Raw genomic sequence first — 22,092 nt, forward strand, 5'->3', positions numbered from 1 at the left:
ACATGTAGGCTAGACAAGGGAGATGCAGTAGATTTGGATTTTCAGAAGGCCTTTGACAAGGTGCCGCACGTGAGGCTGCTAAACAAGATAAGAGCCCATGGAATTACGGGGAAGTTACATACGTGAATAGAGCGTTGGCTGATTGGCAGGAAACGGACAGTGGGAATAAAGGGATCCCATTCTGGTTGGCTGCCGGTTACCAGTGGTGTTCCACAGGGGTCTGTGTTGGGGCCGCTTCTTTTTACATTGTACATCAACGATTTGGATTATGGAATAGATGGCTTTGTGGCTAAGTTTGCTGATGATTCAAAGATAGGTGGAGGGGTGTCGGAGAAATATTAGGAACTGCACTCAGACACGGAGGAGATTGCTTCAACCAATCTTTATTTGTGATACCACGGGGAACTCTTCGCTAAGAGATGGGTGTCAAAGTTCCGAAAACAGCTTCAAGTACAGCTTCATTTACACAGTTGAGTACATATCAGTAAGCTCTACAAGCAGGGGTATCGGTTAGTTATCAGCTGTTCATGCACTCAAGATCACAGCACATCCCATCGATGAGGCAGTAGGATGCAGGCCTTGAGGTTTAAATCAACATTCACAGTCAACCCTGATACATGACCTCTGTGCAGACACACAGTACATTCTGTTGCCCTTTAATCACGATAAGGAGGCCGCTCTAGCAGAAAAATGCTACTATGTGATAAAGAATTACAAAAGCAAGGACAGACTGGTGCATTCAGTTCCTGCCCCCCCTCCCACCTTTCACAGGCTTTAAGCATTTTTCCCATTTTGTTCATTTTAACCCTTTGATGATTGAAAATTCCTCCACAAGGAGCTGGTAGTGCTGAGGAAACAGAGAGTCTGCAGAGAGACTTGGATAGATTGGGAGAATGGGCAGAGAAGTGGCAAATGAAATACAATGTTGGAAAGTGTATGGTTGTGCACTTTGGTAGAAGAAATAAATGGGCAGACTATTATTTAAATGGGGAGAAAATTCAAAGTTCTGAGATGCAACGGGACTTGGGAGTCCTCGTACAGGATACCCTTAAGGTTAACCTCCAGGTTGAGTCGGTGATGAAGAAGGTGAATGCAATGTTGGCATTCATTTCTAGAAGAATAGAGTATAGGAGCAGGGATGTGATGTTGAGGCTCTATAAGGCACTGGTAAGACCTCACTTGGAGTACTGTGGGCAGTTTTGGGCTCCTTATTTAAGAAAGGATGTGCTGACATTGGAGAGGGTTCAGAGAAGATTCACTAGAATGATTCTGGGAATGAGAGGTTTAACATATGAGGAAAGTTTGTCCGCTCTTGGACTGTACTCCTTGGAGTTGCAAAGAATGAGGGGGGACCTCATAGAAACATTTTGAATGTTGAAAGGCATGGACAGAGTGGATGTGGCAAAGTTGTTTCCCATGGTGGGAGCAGTCTAGTACAAGAGGGTATGAGTTAAGGATTGAAGGGCACCCGTTCAGAACAGAGATGTGAAGAAATTTTTTTAGCCAGAGGGTGGTGAGTCTGTGGAATTTATTGCCACAGGCGGCAGTGGAGGCCAAGTTATTGGGTGTATTTAAGACAGAGATTGATCGGTATCTGAATAGCCAGGGCATCAAATGTTATGGTGAGAAGGCGGGGAGTGGGACTAAATGGGAGAATGGATCAGCTCATGATAAAATGGCGGAGCAGACTCGATGGGCTGAATGGCCGACTTCTGCTCCTTCATCTTATTATCTTATAGTTTTAATTTTTAAAAATGTTTTCATTCACGTCATGTGGGCTTCATTGGAAGTAGAGCATCCGTGGAGCATGCCTAAGTGCCCTTGGGAAGGATGGTGGCAATGGTGCCTTCTTAAACAACAGCAGTCTCTCCAGTGGAGGCACTCCCACTATTTTGGTAGTAAGCAGTGTCAGGAAATGGAGTGGCAATACATTTCCATGTAGAAGGAAATCTGCAGGTGGTTGTGTTTCCTGACACCTTCTGTCCTTGCCCCTCTTTGTGGTAGAAGGGCTGAATTTTGGAGGTATTGGTGGGAATAGTTTCAATGACTAATTTTTATAGACTTGGGGTTATTAAACCTTTCTATATCAGGGGCCCAAAAACAGTGGCTATCTTCATCTTGCAATTGAATAGCGGGAATGGGACCTGTTCTCGGGGTCTCATGACTGGCTGTTATTTGATATACCAAGGACGCGGCCTAGAAACTTAGCTCGCCTTCTGAGCTCTGGTATTTTGTGACTCTGAAGGCGGGCACACTCGAGGTCTGTGCCTCCGTAGGGAATCAGTGTGCCGTGGGAGATGGAAGATCGAAAGCAGCAAGCTGGCTGCTGGCTGTGAGCCCAGAGACCTGAGTTCTTTAGGCACAGAGCTTGGAAAGAGCAATGCAATGGACTTTTAACATCATAAATCAGTGAGTTGTTGTGTTATGTCTCCCCTCTCGCTGTGAAATGGGACACCTCTTTTTCCCTTATTAGGGGGAGGGAGAGGGAGCCTGTGGTATGTTGAATTACTGGGTGAACAAGTAGTCTTTGGGATACTGCAAGTCTGTGTCAAAGTGTGCTATGCTGCTTTTTTTTTGCTGGTAGGGGAGGAGGGGATTGTTGTTTTGCTGCTGTTTACGCATGGGAGGGCGGAGCTGGGGGGGGCTTTGGGGTTCTAACATTTAACTGTCATTCATTCTTTGGGACACTCCTCTGTTTTCATGGATGGTTGTGAAGAAAAAGCATTTCAGGATGTATATTGTATATATTTCTCTGACGTTAAATGTACCTTTGAAACCTTTGAATAACTGAGGTACTCTATAGAGTTATACATTGACCAGATTAGGCCTTTGTACCTCCCTCCGCAACTGGATCCTTGACTTCCTCACTGGAAGACCACGGTCTGTGCAGATCAGGAATAACGTCACCTTGCTGATAATTGACACTAGCGCACCTCAAGGATGTGTGCTTAGGCCACTGCTCTACTCTTGACAAGCATGACTGTGTGGCTAGGGCACAGCTCAAATGCCATCTATAAATTTGCTGACGACACAACTGTTGTTGGCATAATCTCAGATGGTGATGAGAGGGCGTGCAGAAGTGAGATATATCAGCGAGTTGAGTGTTTCTCGTGGCAACAGCCTGGCACTCAATGTCAATAAGACCAAAGAACTGATGGTGGATGTCAGAATGGGTAAGATGAGGGACCACACAGTGGATCGGAACTGGAAAGACTGAGCACTTTCAAGTTCCTGGGTGTCTCTGAGGATTTATCCTGGGCCCAACAAATCTATGCAGTTACGAAGAAGGCATGACAGCTGCTAAATTTCATTAGGAGTTTGAAGAGGTGTGGTATGTCACCAAAGACACTTGCAAACGTGGAGAACATTCTAACTGTTTGTATCATCGTCTGGTGTGGGGCAGGGGGCACTGCACAGGATCGAAAGAAACTAGAAATTTGTGAATTCAACTCATTTATGGGCACTAGTTTCTGTAGCATCCAGGACATCTTCAAGGAGTGATGCATCAAAAAGGCGGCATACATCATTAAGGACCCTCATCACCCGGGACGTGCCCCCTTCTCATTGCTGCCATCAGGGAGGAGATACAGGATCCTGAAAGCACATACACAATGATTCAGGAACAACTTCTTTCCCTCTGCCATCGGATTTCTGAATGGACGTTGAACCCATGAACGCTACCTCACTACTTACTTTGGACTGCTCATTTAATTAAACTATTTTATTTATATATATTTCCTGTAATTCACAGATTTTATTATTATGTATTGCATTGCACCACTGCCGCATAAGAACAAATTTCACAACGTATGCCAGTGATATTAAGCTGGATACTAATTCTGATTCTGGTAAGGACGTAACAAGGATATGAGTAAGCATCCTGGGTTTTTGCAACAATCTTATAGTTTCACATTCACTGTTTTATCTCCGATTAGTTTACTATAATGAACTTAAATTTGTCAGATGTATTGTGAGATTTGAGTTCAGAAAAAAATATTTAAACAGAGGTATCAAGAGTTACAGAAACAAGGTAGTAGATCAGTCAACCCATTAGAGGAAAACACTGGAAGAGGTTGTTACTTTTCTGGTGTTGGGTTATTGTTAATGGAGGAGTTGAAGGCTTTGACTTCCTTTGAATTCTCACCTTAAACATCACCTTAAATGGGAATGAGCAGTTTCTGTACAGACTTGTGCAGAACAGGGAAGAAGTGCCGAAAAACTTAAAGTGTATGTTGTGATTAATGTCTTTGAAGTCAAGCCAAACATTGGTGAATTAACAATCATTTTGAAAGGCATTGATCATCCTTATTGTAATAATAGGTGGATTAGATGTTGATTAAAGAACATAGCTGCTCGCCCAGCATTGAGAATTCTGTTTATCTGAAAGAGGTGAAAATATCGTAGATACCGTCTTGTCATTGGCAGTCAAGATGGTGTTTCACACCTTGAATAAGGTTGTGCTTTCTCTTCCTTAGTCTGCACTATGTACTCCATGTAGCCCTCCTGCTCATTCACCAGCATTAGACTTGTAATTCAGCATTGTCATCCCAAACCTGCTAACAAACGTTCTTCACTAACCACAACTCACAAATATGCAAATTTACTAATCAGTTCACCTGTATTTCTGTTGAAATCACTTACATATATCTTAAATAGCAGAGCTCCTCGCACTGATCCTTGTGGAACAGGGTGGGGTACTGCTTTAAATTAGTCTCAACAATAGACTGGGTCCAAGGTGATTCAGCCTATTGGGTTTCTTCTCCACCTTATTATTAAAATATTTAAGCATATTATTGATTTCAATCCACTTTGGTGAGGCTGGGTCACTTGTTCGGAGCAATTAGAAGCTTTCAAGAATACAATGCTCAATTTTGAGCTAATCTAGCACAATAATGGTGTCACACAACATGGTGAAGAATGTCCCATGTCAAGATGGGAATTAGCAATAGGCAATTTGTAAGTGGCATTTCTTACCACATCAGGACGTTTGCATCAGGTAGATAAGTGAAGATGAGGTGAAAGTAGGTTAATCCCTTTTGTTTTCTGTAGATTTCTGCAACCACAAGTGACCTTAAAATGCTAATTCCTTTTAGAATCATAGCAAATATTGAAAAAGTTACCTGGCAATTAATCTAAAGGTAATGATTGATTTCTTTAAATAGTACTGATGGGGAGTCCCTTCTGTCTCTGAACACATTCAATTGTTTAAGGTTAGAGGAGGCCTGTACATTACATGCTACAGTCCACATTGGATAATTTGATATCAAGTACAGTCAGCCCTCCGTATCTGCAGGTGATTGGTTCTGGGCCCCCCCGTGGATACCAAATTTCGCAGATGCTCAACTCCCTTATATAAAATGGTATAGTGTTTGCATATAACCTACGCACATCCTCCTGTATACTGTATACTTTAAATCATCTCTAGATTACTTATAATACCTAATACAATGGAAATGCTATGTAAATAGTTGTTATACTGTATTGTTTAGGGAATAATGACAAGAAAAAAGTCTGTACATGTTCAGTACAGACGCAACCATCATAGCTCTTTTGGGAACACTGATACTGCCTCGGTGAAAATAGCGTTCAGAGTTTGTTTTGCAGCGAGCCGTTACTGAGGCAGTGTGCAGCCCGAGCAGTGAGAGTGGCGAAAAGTGAAAATAGCATTCAGCATTTGTTTTGCAGCGAGCCATTATAGAGGCAGCGTGCACGCCATAGCTTTGAACTGACTTGGATAACACTTATGCAGTTTCTCCTAATGTTGATTTATTTAAACAAAGGGTTGAACTTCAATCACAATATAATTTATTACTAACTTATCCTATTGAAAGAAATCTGCTTAAATTAAAAAGTCAATTTTATGTGTTTGGAGATAAAAGTAATAAGCTACTAGCAACCCAACTAAATGCAGGAAGTTTTGAGTGCTAGCTAAGAACTGTATGATAGAAAAATACGTGAACCTTCCAGTGTGCTCGCTGTCTTCCCCGATTCTGGTAAGTGAAACTACACTGTACTGTACATACATTATTTCTACTTTATATAGGCTGTGTATTTATCATAGCATTCCTGCTTTTACTATATGTTACTGTTATTTTAAGTTTTCTGTGTTATTTGGTATGATTTGGTAGGTTATTTTTTGGGTCTGGGAATGCTCAAAAACTTTTTCCCATATAAATTAATCGTAATTGCTTCTTCGCTTTATGCCATTTCTGCTCTACCTTTGGATAGTGAGGGGAACCCATACAGTATTTTCAATCCGCAGATATGGGGGGACCGACTGTAATCTGTCCAATTCTATATAATCCGGTAGATATCTATGATGCATTTTCAGTGTCCTCATGACTGTATCCCACAGATCTTCATGCTTATGTGCCATTGAAATGAATTTTGTGCAGTGTTATTTTGAAAGATTACTTAGTTTTAATAATTTTATATTTTAATTTTTTTTGCTACAGGAGTTTTTCTTTTAGAGCTTTTAAAGGTTTATTACATTGAGAGTAAAATGTGAATGAATTGGTTATTTTTTGTATTTCAGGTATCAAAACAGAAGAAAGGTTTTCGAGGTAGGCAACAATATGTCTTCTAATTTTATTCACTTGCTTTCAAAGGGAAGAGCCATTGATGGCAGAAGCATTTACACATCATTGAACAACAAAGTGCCTACCTTTATTGGAGTGAACGCTGGGATTCCACTTGTAGCACTGACTCTGGACAATCAAGGAAGTGAACCTTTTCTCAGATGTAACATCAAGACCATTAGACATAGGAGCAGAATTAGGCCATTTCATTAATTGAGTCTACTCCGCCATTTCATCATGGCTGAATTGTTTCCCCTCTCAATCCCATTCTGCTGCCTCTTGCTTTGCTACCCTTACCAATCAAGACCCTATCAACCTCTGCTTTAAGTATACTCAGTGACACAGTTATCTAATATACACAGTTGGTAAAGGGAGGATGAGGCAACCGTGGCTGACAAGAGAAGTCAAAGACAGGACAAAAGCAAAAGAAAGGGCATATAATATAGCAAAAATAGTGGGCATTAGAGGGTTAAGAAGCTTTTAAAAATCACCAGAAGACAACAAAAAAACAATAAAAAGAGAAGAGATGAAATATGAAGGGAAGCTAGATGTTAATATAAAAGAGGATACAAAAGGTTTTTTCAGAAATGTAAAGAGTAAAAGAGAGACAAGTGGAAAATAATGCTGGAGAGTTAGTAACATAACATTGAAACATAGAAATCTACAGCACATTACAGGCCCTTTGGCCCACAATGTTGTGCCGACCATATAACTACTCTAGGAAGCACTCACAGCACGCTGGAGGAACTCAGCAGGTGGGGCAGCATTCGTGGAAATGATCAGTCAACATTTCAGGCCGGAACCCTTCATCAGGACTGTAGGGGGAAGGGGCAGAGGCCGTATAAAGAAGGTGGGGGGAGGTTGGGAAGGAGAAGGCTGGTAGGGTCCAGATGAAAAACCAGTAAGGGGTGGGGGAGGGGAAGCAGGGAGGGGAGGCAGGAAAGATGAAGAAGGAAAAAGGGAAAGCTCTCAATGCTCAATGTAGAAGGAGGCGGAACCATAAGGGAAGTAGTAGGCAGCTAGGGGAGGGGGCAGAGTGAAACTGGGATAGGGGAAGGGAGGGGGGGGGAATTACTGGAAGTTGGAGAATTCGATGTTCATACCAAGGGGCTGGAGACTACCCAGATGGTATATGAGGTGTTGCTCCTTCAACCTGCGTTTAGCCTCATCATGGCAGTAGAGGAGGCCATGTATGGACATATCCGAATGGAATTGCCTAGAATTTCCCTACCACGTAGCCCTCTATTTTTCTAAGCTCCATGTACCTATCTAAGAGTCCCTTAAAAGACCCTATTGTATCCGCCTCTACTACCTTCACTGGCAGTGCATTCCATGCACCTACCACTCTCTGTGTGGAAAAACTGACATCCAACATCCCCCTTGTACCTACTTTCGAGCACCTGGAAACTATGCCCCCTCATGTTAGCCATTTCATTCTTGGGAAAAAGCCTCTGGCTATCCACACAATCAATGCCTCTCATCATTTTATACACCTCTATCAAGTCACCTCTCATCCTCCATTACTCCAAGGAGAAAAGGCCAAGTTCACTCAACCTGTTTTCATAAGGCATGCTCTCCAATCCAGACAATATCCTTGTAAATCTCCTCTGCACTCTCTCTATAGTGTCCAGATGTGGTGAAGTGTAATGAGGTGACCAGAACTGAACACAGTACTCCAAGTGGGGTCTAACTAAGGTCTTGGATAGCTGTAACATTACCTCACTCAACATTACCTTGAACTCAATCCCATGGTTAATGAAGGCTAACTTACCATACGCTTTCTTAACAACACTGTCAACCTGTGCAGCAGCTTTGACTGTCCTATGGACAAAGACCCCAAGCATGTCGCTGATCCTCCACATTGCCAAGAGTCTTACTATTAATATTATATTCTGTCTGCAAAATTGAACCACTTCACATTTATCTGGGTTGAACTATATCTGCCACTTCTCAGCCCAGTTCTGCATCCTATCTATGTTATGCTGTAACCTCTGACAACACTCCTGACTATCCACAACACCCCCAGCTTACTAACCATCCTTCTACTTCGTCATCCAAGTCGTATATAAAAATCACAAAGTGGAGGGGTCCCAGAACAGATCCCTGCGAACTCCACTGGTCACCGACCTCCATGCAGGATACAAACCATCTACAACCACCCTTTGCCTTCTGTGGGCAAGCCATGTAATGGACAAGGAAACGGCAGATGAACTTTTTAAGTATTTTGCACCAGTATTCACTCTGGAAGACACTAGAAAAATGCTAAAAATGTGAGTGTTGGGGGCAAAAGTGAATGTCGTTGCCATTACTAAAGAGAAGGTGCTTGAGAAGCTGAAAGGTCTGAAGGCAGATAAGTCACCTCGACCAGATCGACTACACCCCTGGATTCAGAAAGAGGTGGCTGCAGAGATTGTGGAGGCATTAGTCATGACCTTTCATGAATCACTAGATTCTGGAATGGTTAAGGATGACTGGAAAATTGAAAATGTCACTTCACTCCTTAAGAAGGGAGGGAACAGAAGAAAGGAAATTGTAGGTCAGTTAGCCTGACTTCAATGGTTGGGAAGATGCTGGAATCCATTGTTAAGGATGAGGTTTTGGGGTACTTAGAGGCACATATGACAAATAGGCCAAAGTCAATATGGCTTCCTTAAGAGGAAATCTTGCCTGACATTTGTTGGAATTCTTTGAGGAAATAACAGGCAGGATAGGCAAAGGAGAGTCAGTGGATGTTGTTTATTTGGATTTTCAGAAGGCCTCTCATGAGGCTGCTTAATAAGAGCCATTATCTTCCAGAAAAAATACTAGCACGGACAGTAGATTGGCTGACTGGCAAGAAGGGAAGAGTGGGAATAAGGGGGCATTTTCTAGTTGGCTGCCGGTGACTAATGGTGTGCCGCAGGGGTGGGGTTGGTTTGGAACCACTTCTATTTATATTATATGTCAATGATTTGGATAAAGGAATTAGTGGCTTTGTGGCCAAGTGTGTGGACAATATGAAAATAGGTGGAGGAGCATGTAGTGTTGAGGAAGCAGGGTGTCTGCAGAAGGACATAGACAGATTAAGAGAGCGTGCAAAGAAGTGGCAGATGGAATATAGTGTAGGGAAGTGCATGGTCATGCACTTTGGCAGGAGAAATAATGGCATGGACTATTTTTAAATAGGGAGAAAATTAAAAAATCAGAGATGCAAAGGGACCTGGAAGCTCTTGTGCTGAATCCTCTAAGGTTAACTTGCAGGTTTAGTCAGTGGTAAGGAAGACAAATGCAATGTTAGCATTCATTTTGAGAGGACTAAAATATAAAAACATGGATGTAATCTGAGTCTTTATAAGGAATTGGTCAGACTGTACTTGGAGTATTGTGAGTAGTTTTGGGCCTCCTACCTAAGAAAAGATGTGATGATATTGGAGTTTCATGGAATGATTCTGGGAATGAAAGGGTTAACATATGAGGAGAGTTTGATGGCTGTAGGCCTCTTCTTGCTGGAGTTTAGAAGAATGGGGGTGGGGATCTCATTGAAATCTATCGAATATTGAAAGGCCCAGATAGTGGATATCGAGAGGATATTTCCCACAGTGGGGGAGTATAGGACCGGAGGGCACAGACTCGGAATAGATGAACATCCATTTAGAACGCAGACTGAGGAAAATTTTCTGTAGCCTGAGGGTGTTGAATCTGTGTGAATTCATTGCTACAGATGGCTGTGCATACCAAGTCATTGGGTATATTTAGGGCAGAGTTTGATAGATGATAGGTTCTTGATTAGTAAGGGCAATAATAGTTACTGGGTTAATGTAGGAGAATGGAGTTGAGAGAGATAATAAATCAGCCATGATATAATAGTGGAGCAGACTCGATGAGCAGCATTGCCTAATTCTGCTCCTATGCTTTATAGTCTTATGATCAATAAGGAGGAGGAGGAGATAGAGGAGGTGACGCAGCGTGCGCGGCCACTCCGGTGATGTCTGTCATCTGTCAAGTAGGGTGCCGTGCACAATCCTGATTTAATGGAGACAGATGTGAGAGAGCACGGAGGAACATCTGGAGAAACTTCTGAAATGCCTGCTTCGCTGCCGCTGCTACTGTGTGAACCGGAATCTCCAGAGGAGAAGGCCCCGAGTCCTCGGCTTTGCTAGTTTCGGTGGCCAGGGCGAGGTTGAAGATGCTCGGGAGGCTGTGTGGGAGGGGCTGGTCGGAGGCTCGAAGTTTTCGGATGGGCTCAGAGTCGGCTGTGGTCAGGTGCTTCCAATGCATCGGCAGTTGTCGGTGCCTGGAGAATTATGGCAGGGAGAGTTTCTCCCTTTTGCCACCTGCTATCAGGGACTATCGGGAGTTGATCGGGACTTTGAGATTTTATTTTACCATGCCTATTGTCTGCTCTTCATCAAATTATGGTATTGCTTTGCACTGTTGTAACTATATGTTATAATTATGTGGTTTTGTCAGTGTTAGTCTTTGGTTTGTCCTTTTTTTTGTGATATCACTCTGGAGGAATATTGTATCATTTCCTAATTCATGCATTTCTAAACGACAATAAATGAGGACTGAGTGTCCTCATAATCTAATCTAATAACTTGGCCTCTACAGCTGTCTGTGGCAATTAATTCCATGGATTCTCCACCCTCTGGCTAAATAGACAGAATATTTAGAATAGACGTGATAATTTCTTATTATGTCTATTCTAAAGGCATGTTTTTCTACTCTGAGGCTATGCCCTCTGGTCCTACACTCTCCCGCAAAAGGAAACATACTCTCCTTATCCACTCTATCTAGGCCTTTCAATATTCAGCAGGTTTCAATGAGATCCAACCCTTCCACCCAATTCTTCTAAACTCCAGTGTGTACAGGTCCAAGCTATCAAGTGCTTCTCATGTTAATCCGTGAATGGGAACACTCTACTTAAACACATCATGATCTTGAACACCTATTGAAATCTTTTCTTAACCTTCTAATCTCAAGCTCCGAACTATGCTAGTAATGGTTTCCTGTCTCATTTCTTGAGTTTTCACCTGTTTCTGAAGGCTAGATGACCAGAACTAGACTCCAAACACAAACTGCAGCCTAACTAATATTTTATGGAGTTCCAACATAATTTCCCTCCTTTTATACTGTGTGCTTCTATGGATCCCTTGTGCCTTATTCTGTAAGTATACTTCATTACAATTGAGTACATGGAGATATTTGCAGATTTAAATGGAAGGATCAGGAGAGTTGCTTTAATTAGATAACTCAGAGATAGCAGACACAAAGGGAAAATTATCTCTTTCTATATTGCACAAAATATTGGAGAAACACAGCAGGCTGTGCAGCATCTATGAAAAAGAGTAAGCAGTCGATGAACTGGGCCAGGGCTGGAAACAAGGATGGGGGGGGGGGGGGGGCGGGAGGGGAGGAAAAAGTACAAGGTGGTAGGTGATAGGTGAAACTTGGGGGGGGGGGGTGAAATAAAGAACTGAGACGATGATAGGTGAAAGAGATAAAGGGCTGAAGAAGGGGGAATCTGATGAGAGCTGATAGAAGACCATTGCGACATGTCAGTCCGTGGCCTCCTCTACTGCCATGATGAGGCCACATTCAGGTTGGAGGAGTAACACCTTATATTCCCTTATGTGGCCTCCAACTTAATGGCATGGACGTCGATTTTGCTAACTTCTAGTAATTGTCCCCCGCCCCCACCCACTTCACCATTCCCCATTCCAGTTTCCCGCTCTCATCTTATTTCCTTATCTGCCCATCACCTCCCTCTGGTGCTCCTTCCCCTTCTCTTTCTTCTATGGTCTTTTATCTTCTCCCTTCTCTAGCTCTTTATCTCTTTTACCTATCAGCTTCCCACCTCTTTACTTCACCCCTTTCCCTCTCCTGGTTTCACCTATCACCTACTACTTTGTACTTCATCCTTGACCCTCTGCACATTCTTGCTCTAACTTATCTTTTTTTTCTCCAGTCCTGATGAAGGGTCTTGGGCTGAAATGTCCACTGTTCACTCTTTTCCATAGATGCTGCCTGGCCTGTTGAGTTCCACCAGTATTTTGTATGTGTGGCCAGTATTTCTAGCATCTCCATATTTTCTCATCTTTCTGCACTGTGTAGTTATATGGCTTTATTATAAAGCAAGCAAGTAGGGAAACGGTTATGTTAATGGTTCTACCATTGCACCTTTTTCTTTCAGAGTCGATTGATGATGTTCTGGATGACCTGCTTGGTGACGATGGTAACTCGATCCAAATGGTTCATTATTCATGCATTATTTGCTTGCTTTATTCTTTAAATGGTTAAAAATCAACTCTATTGCCCACCTGTGGAACAACAGGATTGTAGGGATATTTTGTATGACAGAGAGCTGACTGAAGAAAGTTTGTTTGTTTTAGTTGGGGAAATAAAAACTCAGTGCTTAATGCTGAGAGTTTATATTGAAGAGTAACAACAGAGAAAGGATAAGTGAAACATTAATGGGGAAATGATGCACGTTGTATAGTTTCAGAAAAGAATAATTTGGGAAGGAGGAAGGTTCAGTTTGAAGCCCTAAGAAAGAAAGAGATGACACAGGACTCTGTGTGCCAGCTTAAACATGCTAAGTGTGCAGAGGAGAGAAAAAAAAAACATTTAATTTGATCATCTTTTTCACAGCCATCAATTACCTTGCAAATTTCTGAATTAAACTGAACTGAAACATACCTATAGAATTTCTTTTTGTCTGATAGAAATCTATGCACTTTCCTCATAAGGGCTTATTTTGCTTATCAAATGTCCAGAGTGTAGAAACAAGGTGTCAGAGACCAGATTCAAAACCATACATCTTTACCTGTCAGAAAGGACTAATGAATCTCCTATCTAGGTACTAGCTTTGCTGAAATGATCCAAAACCTATCCTGCACTTGTTCTTCATAACTTTGTAAATTGCCGAAGTATTTCCTTTCCTTTAAAATAGGCCGCATCTGTATCTCAACTACATGTTGTGCCAAAACACTTCATGTACCAGTTCTGAACTCTGTCAAAACAAATGTTTCTTCACTGTTTTCTCCATTCTAAAGCCTAGAACTTGGATCTAACAGTGGAAAAAAAAAGTTTTATTTTCAGTGGTATGCAGTGTGAAGGTCCATTGTTGGCATTGCACCTTTGACCACCCACACCCCTATTTACAATGCCGCAGTTTCAATCTCCTGGGAGTGCACATCTCACACAATGGAGTACGTGGTAAGTCTCTGAAAACTTGTGCCAACCAACTGGCGGGAGTATTCAAGGACACTTTCAACCTCTCACTGCCACGGGCATCTTCAAGGAGCGGTGTCTCAATAAGGCAGCGTCCATTATTAAGGACCCCCAGCACCTAGGGCATGCCCCTTTCTCACTGTTACCATCATCAGGTAGGAGATACAGAAGCCTGAAGGCACACAGCAATTTAGGAACAGCTTCTTCCCCTCTGCCATTGACTTCCTAAATAGACATTAATCCCATGAACACTATCTCACTTTTTTAACATATTATTTCTGTTTTTGTACAATTTTTAATCTATTAATTGTATATATACTGTAATTTATTTATTATTTTTTTTCTATATAATGTATTGCATTGAACTGCTGCTGCTAAGATAACAAGTTTCATGACACGTGCTGGTGACAACAAATCTGATTCTAATTCTGATTCGCGATCCCAGAACACATACAGTGGTATGCAAAAGTTTGGGCGCCCCGGTCAAGATTTCTGTTACTGTGAAGAGTTAAGTGAGTAGAAGATGAACTGATCTCTAAAAGTCATAAAGTTAAAGATAAAACATTTTTTTCAACAGTTAAGCAAGATTAGTGTATTTTTTTTGTTTTGTACATTTTAGAGTGAAAAAAAGGAAAAGAGCACCATGCAAAAGTTTGGGCACCCCAAGAGATTTGAGCTCTCAGATAACTTTCACCAAGGTCTCAGACCTTAATTATCTTGTTAGGGCTATGGCTTGTTCACAGTCATCGTTAGGAAAGGCCAGGTGATGCAAATTTCAAAGCTTTACAAATACCCTGACTCCTCAAGCCTTGTCCAACAATCAGCAGCCATGGGCTCCTCTAAGCAGCTGCCTTAGCACTCTGAAAATTAAAAGAAATGATGCCCTCAAAGCAGGAGAAGGCTATAAGAAGATAGCAAAGCATTTTCAGGTAGCCGTTTCCTCAGTTCGTAATGTAATTAAGAAATAGTGGAGGTCAAGTTGAGGTCTGGAAGACCAAGAAAACTTGCTGAGAGAACTGCTCAGAGGATTGCTAGAAAGGCAAATCAAAACCTCCGTTTGACTGCAAAAGACCCGTAGGAAGATGTAGCAGACTCTGGAGTTGTGGTGCACTGTTCTACTGTGTAGCAACACCTGCTCAAGTATGACCTTCGTGGAAGAGTCATCAGAAGAAAACCTTTTCTGCGTCCTCACCACAAAATTCGGCGTCAGAAGTTTGCAAAGGAACATCTAAACAAGCCTAATGCATTTTGGAAACAAGTCTTGTGGACTGATGAAGGTAAAATAGAGCTTTTTGGCCGCAATGAGCAAAGATATGTTTGGAGAAAAAAGGGTGCAGAATTTCATGAAAAGAACACCTCCAACTGTTAAGCACGGGGTGGATCGATCATGCTTTTTGCTTGTGTTGCAGCCAGTGGCACGGGGAACATTTGCTGGTAGAGGGAAGAATTAATTCAAATAAATACCAGCAAATTCTGGAAGCCAACGTCACACCGTCTGTAAAAAAAAAAAAAAAAAAAAAAAGCTGCAGATGAAAAGAGGATGGCTTCTCCAACAGGATAATGATCCTAAACAATCCTCAAAATCCACAATGGACTATCTGAAGAGGCGCAAGCTGAAGGTTTGGCCATGGCCCTCACAGTCCCCCGACCTAAACATCATCGAAAATCTGTGGATAGACCTCAAAAGAGCAGTGCATGCAAGACGGCCCAAGAATCTCACAGAGCTAGAAGCTTTTTGTAAGGAAGAATGGGTGAAAATCCCGCAAACAGGAATTGAAAGACTCTTAACTGGCTGCAGAAAGCGTTTACAAGCTGTGATACTTGCCAAGGCGGGGTGTTACTAAGCAGTGAGCATGCAGGTTGCCAAACCTTTGCTTTGAGCCCTTTTCCTTTTTTGTTATTTTGAAACTATAAAAGATGGAAATTTAAAAAAATCTTGCTTAAAATATTAAAGAAATGTGTCATCTTTAACTTTATGCCTTTTGGAAATCAGATCATCTTTTACTCACTTAGCTATTCACAGTAACAGAAATTTTGACCAGGGATACCCAAACTTTTCATGCCTCTGTACTATACAATTGGGAAAGCTCACCAGCATCTCTACTTTCTGAGGAGGCTGAAAAGAGCTGGACTATGTACATCTATACCATGGGTTCCCAACCTTTTTTATGCCCTGAACCCTTAACATTAACTGAGGGGTCTATGGACTTCAGGTTAGGAATCCCAGATATGTACTCATGTCTTTCTACAAATGTGCAGCAGAGAGCATCCTAATATACTGCATCACTGTATGGTATAGAAACTGCACTGCAGGCTCTGCCCAACGCATCACTGGCACGAGCCTACCTGCCATCAAGGATATATAAAGAAAGGTGGCAGAAAAGGGCCAGTAACTTCATAAAGGATCTCTTCATGATGCAGCGTCCACATCAGGAGCACCAGACTCAAAAACAGTGACTGTTCCCAAGCAGTAAGGCAAGCAACACCTCCACTCACTCTTGCAGGCAATGAGAGAATAAAATTTAAGTTTAAGCTGCGTTATTAATTTAATTGAGGTGAGAAAGGATAATCTTCCAGTTGAGTTTAAAAATAAATTTTGACTTTATATTGGTGAATCACTTTACTGTTTACCATTGCTATCTCTGGGAACTCGCAACTAGTCTTGGAAACTTTTGTAATTTCAGCTTCATGTCCTGAGTTGTGATGGCAAAATAATTTAAAGTATTGCATTGAAGCAGTGGTTTGAGAATGTATTGGCATGCCAACTGTTTTAATTCTGTGACTTTGTTTTGCAGATAAAAAATCCATCTTCCCTGCCATACAATCAGGAAACACCCCCAGGAGATCAGCTCCCGCAACATCCAGAAGTAACAAAAAGTATGCGTTAGCAGCCTGCTTGACTGAAGGAACAGTAGCCATGCTGTGTGAATATATGCTTTGTGCAAATAGAGCTTGAATTTGAAAACGCAAACACGAGGAATTCTGCAGATGCTGGAAATTCAAGCAACACACATCAAAATTGCTGGTGAACACAGCAGGCCAGGCAGCATCTCTAGGAAGAGGTACAGTCGACATTTCAGGCTGAGACCCTTTGTCAGGACGAAGGGTCTCGGCCTGAAACGTTGACTGTACCTCTTCCAAGAGATGCTGCCTGGCCTGCTGCGTCCACCAGCAACTTTGATGTGTGTTGCTTGAATTTGAAGGAGTTTGCAAGCTTAATTTAGCTTTCAAGTTGCATTAAAATGTCCTGAGCCATGAACAATATTGTCAAATCCTGTTGTCCTTGAAATGGACTGTATGTTATAATTAAAACTGCGGGGTCTCTGTATATTTAGTGATTCATGCATTAGGTGTTTTTCCTTTTCAGGTCATTGCTGGATGATGACTTTTTTAATAAGTTAGCACAGGAGGCTGCCAAGGACAACGATGTGAGTGTGTGTCTTTCCTTAATACTGCTTAGTCCACACTTAATACAGGCTGAAATTCTCTAGTCTAGCACCTTTGAGACTTAATCGTGCCGGACAATAGAAAATCTGGACCGAAGAAATTGCCACGATCAGATTCCTCTGAGGAGGAAAACATTTTATGCGAAGATATTCTCTGGCTTATATAAAGGTTCCAAGAACGGTCTACATGTAATGTAATTTATTGAGATGAATATTCAGCTATGATTGTATTGAATGGGGGAGTAAGTTTGAAAGGCCAAATGGCCCACTCCTGTTTTCTATTCTTCCGTGCTGCTCTAATCATAGTACTTACTACATGAGCTCAGAAGTCAGAACCTGGTGACAAGGTAATGTGAAAGATTGAATTGTGTTTTGAGATCACTTTAGAAATATGATATATTAATTGTCTGATATATTTTCAAGGCCATCCAGTTTTTGACTAATCTATGGTAAATCCTAATTCAGGGTAAATTTTATTCCTTACATTGTTTTGTGCCTTGAGAATAATCTATACACTTAACTGAGTTTGTGAGAATTCCAGACAGTCTGACTTCCCGTGTTCTTTAAGAAGCTGAAATGTGAAACCCACCAGTATTCATCCCCCCATCATTTTTCCTCCCCCTAACTGGTTTGATTACACCTGTGGAAACCTTTAATAGAAAGTTGCATTTACAAATTGGGAATAACTGGCTGAATTCTTGACTATATGGGAATAATTGGTTGAAGTTGTACTGAAGGGAACAGTACTGAGCATTGTGTAAAGGACTTTGTTCTCTTTGTGTAGGAGTCTGAGATTTCAGAGGTTGATCACCAGGCTCTATTAGAAACAATGAAGGTAAGTTTATGTAATAAGTTATAATGGTTGCCCCTTGCTCTCTTTTTTAGAACCTAATGAATAGATAGGTTCAATACTTGCATTAGATGAGGCCTAACATTATAATTTAATCGCATAGATACTCCTCGCTGCCATAATCACTCACTATTGCTTCCACTCTGAGTGACAATCTGATTTGTCTTGAACAGGCCAGTTTTTGAACAGCAGGTAATGCAGAAACTGCACTAAGAACAGAAAATTCAGGAATGCGAATGAATAGATGCAAACTGGAGAATTAGAATATTGCTTTCTATAGCCTTTCCTCTCAGACTAACACAGTCACCCAACCTTCACCTAAACTAATTCTATTGACAAAAATGGTACAAAATACATGTCCTAAAATTAGGCCCAGCCCACACCTCACTTCCCATTTGACACGTGTGGTAATATCCAGCAAGAGATTTGGTACCATCCGCCACAAAGCAGACGTCTGATTAATACCTCTTCTACTACCCTAAACACTAATTTCCTCCATTACTGGAGCATTGTGGCTACAGTGTGTATTGCTTTCAGAATTATGTCACTGTTTTCAATAGATACATTTAATGTCACAGAAATGTGTGCAATATACATCCTGAAATGCTTTTTCTTCGCAAACATCCATGAAAACAGAGAAGTGCCGCAAAGAATGAATGACAGTTAAGTGTTACAACCCCAAAGCCCCTTCAGCTCCCCTGTCCCACGCATAAACAGTAGCAAAGCAACGACCCCCCCACCAGCAAAAAAGCATTGGTACCCCCCACCGAGCACTCAAGCATGCAGCAAAGCATCAATGAAGACACAGACTTGCAGTACCCCAAAGCATACTCGGTCACCCAGTAATTCAACATACGGCAGGCTCCCTCTCTCCCTAATAAGGGAAAAAAGAGGTGTCCCCATTTCACAGTGAGAGGAGAGACATAACAGAACAACTGGCTGATTTATGGTGTTAAAAGTCTGTTGTGTAGCTTTTTCCGAGCTCCATGCCCAAAGAACTCGGGTCTCTGGGCACACAGCCAGCAGCCAGCTCGCTGCTTATGATCTATCTCCCACAATGCAACAGTCAGCGGCACCGGACTCGAGTCTGCCTGCCTCCAGAGCCATGAAAATCCGGCACCCTGAAGGTGCACTAGTCTTCCAGGCCGCGTCCTTGGCATGTCAAAAAGCGGACGGTCGCAAGGCCCTGAGTGTGGGTCCCATTTCTGCAAAGAACCAAAGTCAGTGTGTAACTCCAGGTCAGGGTCTTCAAAAGGAGAAAAGAGAGGTATTAAAGATAGAAGTAGAGCTGTTTCTGAAGGTGCAAGCAGAGGAGTCGCCGTTAGGCACCTTCATCCTAAGCTCCGCCCTCCCAGCTATTCCAACAGAACCTTTCAAACAGTGACTTCTACATGCTGGGTTCAGGTACACGCTTACATTATCAGCTGTATGCTTCTCTCCAAGTTTCTTATTACCCTGGCATTGCTTTTCCTTAATTGTTACTGGGTTTGTACCTTGGAACTCCAGACCTGACAGTTCTGTAGGAATAGTTCATTAGAAAAATTGCAGCAGTTTACAAAGGCAGCTCTACATTACTTTTCAGAAGACAGTTAGAGAAGGGATTAAATACTGGCCTTAACCAGTGATACCCAGACCCTGAAAAATGAATACATAAGAAAATGACTATCCAAGGCATTTAACCATGCACCATAACCCAGGAAAAACCCAAAACCTCGCGTTACTAAGAGTGAAAACGTGTACTTAGGATTAAGTACACCTTGTTTTTCGGTAATATGAAGCCCCAGAAGTCAAAAAGTGGGAGTTGAAAAAATTATTTTATTTACTTTGCAACACGTAAATCTAATGGAAGTTAATTTAATTCCAAGTTTCAAATTTTTGAGTAATGAATTGTGAATTCTGCAAGGGTGAACTTCTGTTATCTGAACTGCTGTAATGCAGGGATTACCTGTACTGTGCTACCCTGAGTGGGTGCCACTCCAACAAAACTTGAAGCTCAACATCATCAGGAACTTGTTAGTTGACCCATTTGGTTGGGTACTCAATCCACGATCCTGAACATTCACTAGTGGATGAAGTGTATATCAGTTATCTGTGTGGCCACATTAATATTGCTCCTTATGCCTGAACCATCTATAATTAGGAGCGCAACAGTTACACTCCTCCAAGTTGTACACCTTCTGTCTTGAAAACTTATCACCATTACTGGGCCTAATTCCTACTCAAAAATAAGAGATGGATTACAGCAGTTCAAGAAAGCTGCTCCTCAGTTTGAGGGGGCTTAAGTACAAGTTTGCATTGAATTCAGAATCCTCTGCTATGGCTTTTCCCCCATTTCAGTTTCAATTCCTTCCTCTTCTGACTCTATTCCTGTGAATTTAGCACTAATGTCAAAATTGCAATGCCATCGTGCTGTACTTCTCATTTCAAATATGCATTCCTCCTCATCTTCAGATGTCAGTCTTAAACACTGATTCTTTATAAATAGTTTGTAACTTCATTCTCATAAGTTGTGGCCTTTTGTCTCTCTAAGATGTTTTGCTACGTTGAGGGGTTTTGTCAATCGTTGCTAAAGCTTTATACCTGGCCATTTTATATCGATATTGGAACTTGCAGATTTTGATTTTTTAAAAATCTGCTTTTAAATAAGCGCTGGCACTTCTAAATATTAAGTACAATGCTAAAGAAAAACAAACTGCTGGAGTAACTCAATGACTCAGGCACTCAGGCAGCATCAATAGTGGGAAATGGACAGTAGATATTCTGGGTTGAGACTGTTCATCTAGCCAGAAAGGTAAGACTTAAATTTTCAATTGTCTGATCCACTGAGTTCATCCAGCAGTTTGTATTCTGATTTTAACTGGACAGTTTCTATGATTATTGTTCTGCTGCCAGTGCTCACATTACAAGTTTCATATCTTGGTCATCGTCTTTTTTGAACTACTGTCCTCTTGCGTAGGTAATCCTCTACAACAACAACAACTAGCCTCCATTATCCTTTCCTGTATTTTTAATATGCAGGATATTGATGACATGGATGCTGACCTCTTTGGGAAGAAGAACCGGCCCTCTGCTCCAACTCAACGTGCTGAATATCCTGCTGTCACAAAAGGCTCCAAACCAGAATCGTCCAGAACTGTACATAGACCTTCAGATGCGAAAGGTAACTACAAGTAACAATGCAAGCTCCAGAAAAATGTGGGAAAGTTGAAGAAATTTGAGCCTTTTTTGTGATTTACTTTTTATAATTGGAAACCCAATCCATCTAAATCCATCACATAGAAACATAGAAAATAGGTGCAGGAGTAGGCCATTCGGCCCTTCGAGCCTGCACTGCCATTCAGTATGATCATGGCTGATCATCCAACTCAGAACCCTGTACCAGCCTTTCCTCCATAGCTCCTGATCCCTTTAGCCACAAGGGCCATATCTAACTCCCTCTTAAATATAGCCAATGAACTGGCCTCAACTGTTTCCTGTGGCAGAGAATTCCACAAATTCACCACTCTCTGTGTGAAGAAGTTTTTCCTAATCTCGGTCCTAAAAGGCTTCCCCTTTATCCTCAAACTGTGACCCCTCGTTCTGGACTTCCTCAACCTCGGGAACAATCTTCCTGCATCTAGCCTGTCCAATCCCTTTAGGATTTTATATGTTTCAATAAGATCCCCCCTCAATCTTCTAAATTCCAACGAGTATAAGCCTAGTCGATCCAGTCTTTCATTATATGAAAGTCCTGCCATCCCAGGAATCAATCTGGTGAACCTTCTTTGTACTCCCTCTATGGCAAGGATGTCTTTCCTCAGATTAGGGGACCAAAACTGCACACAATACTCCAGGTGTGGTCTCACCAAGGCCTTGTACAACTGCAGTAGTACCTCCCTACTCGAATCCTCTTGCTATGAATGCCAGCATACCATTCGCCTTTTTCACTGCCTGCTGTACCTGTATGCCCACTTTCAATGACTGGTTTATAATGAGACCCAGGTCTCGTTGCACCTCCCCTTTTTCT

At 41.8% G+C, this 22,092-nt stretch overlaps 1 protein-coding gene across 1 annotated transcript in view; it reads left to right on the forward strand.

Annotated features, from left to right (window-relative positions):
* LOC140187032 (fas-binding factor 1 homolog) overlaps positions 1-22,092 on the forward strand; it is a 139,403-nt gene that overhangs the window by 3,532 nt on the left and 113,779 nt on the right. Inside the window, exons 3-8 of the mRNA XM_072241897.1 lie at positions 6,536-6,563; positions 12,751-12,792; positions 16,586-16,667; positions 17,158-17,218; positions 18,021-18,071; positions 21,105-21,246. Coding sequence (XP_072097998.1) covers positions 6,536-6,563; positions 12,751-12,792; positions 16,586-16,667; positions 17,158-17,218; positions 18,021-18,071; positions 21,105-21,246 — 406 coding nt within the window. The remainder of the gene's footprint in view (positions 1-6,535; positions 6,564-12,750; positions 12,793-16,585; positions 16,668-17,157; positions 17,219-18,020; positions 18,072-21,104; positions 21,247-22,092) is intronic.

This window comes from Mobula birostris, chromosome 24, assembly GCF_030028105.1.
Source record: "Mobula birostris isolate sMobBir1 chromosome 24, sMobBir1.hap1, whole genome shotgun sequence".
NCBI classification, from domain to species: domain Eukaryota; kingdom Metazoa; phylum Chordata; class Chondrichthyes; order Myliobatiformes; family Myliobatidae; genus Mobula; species Mobula birostris.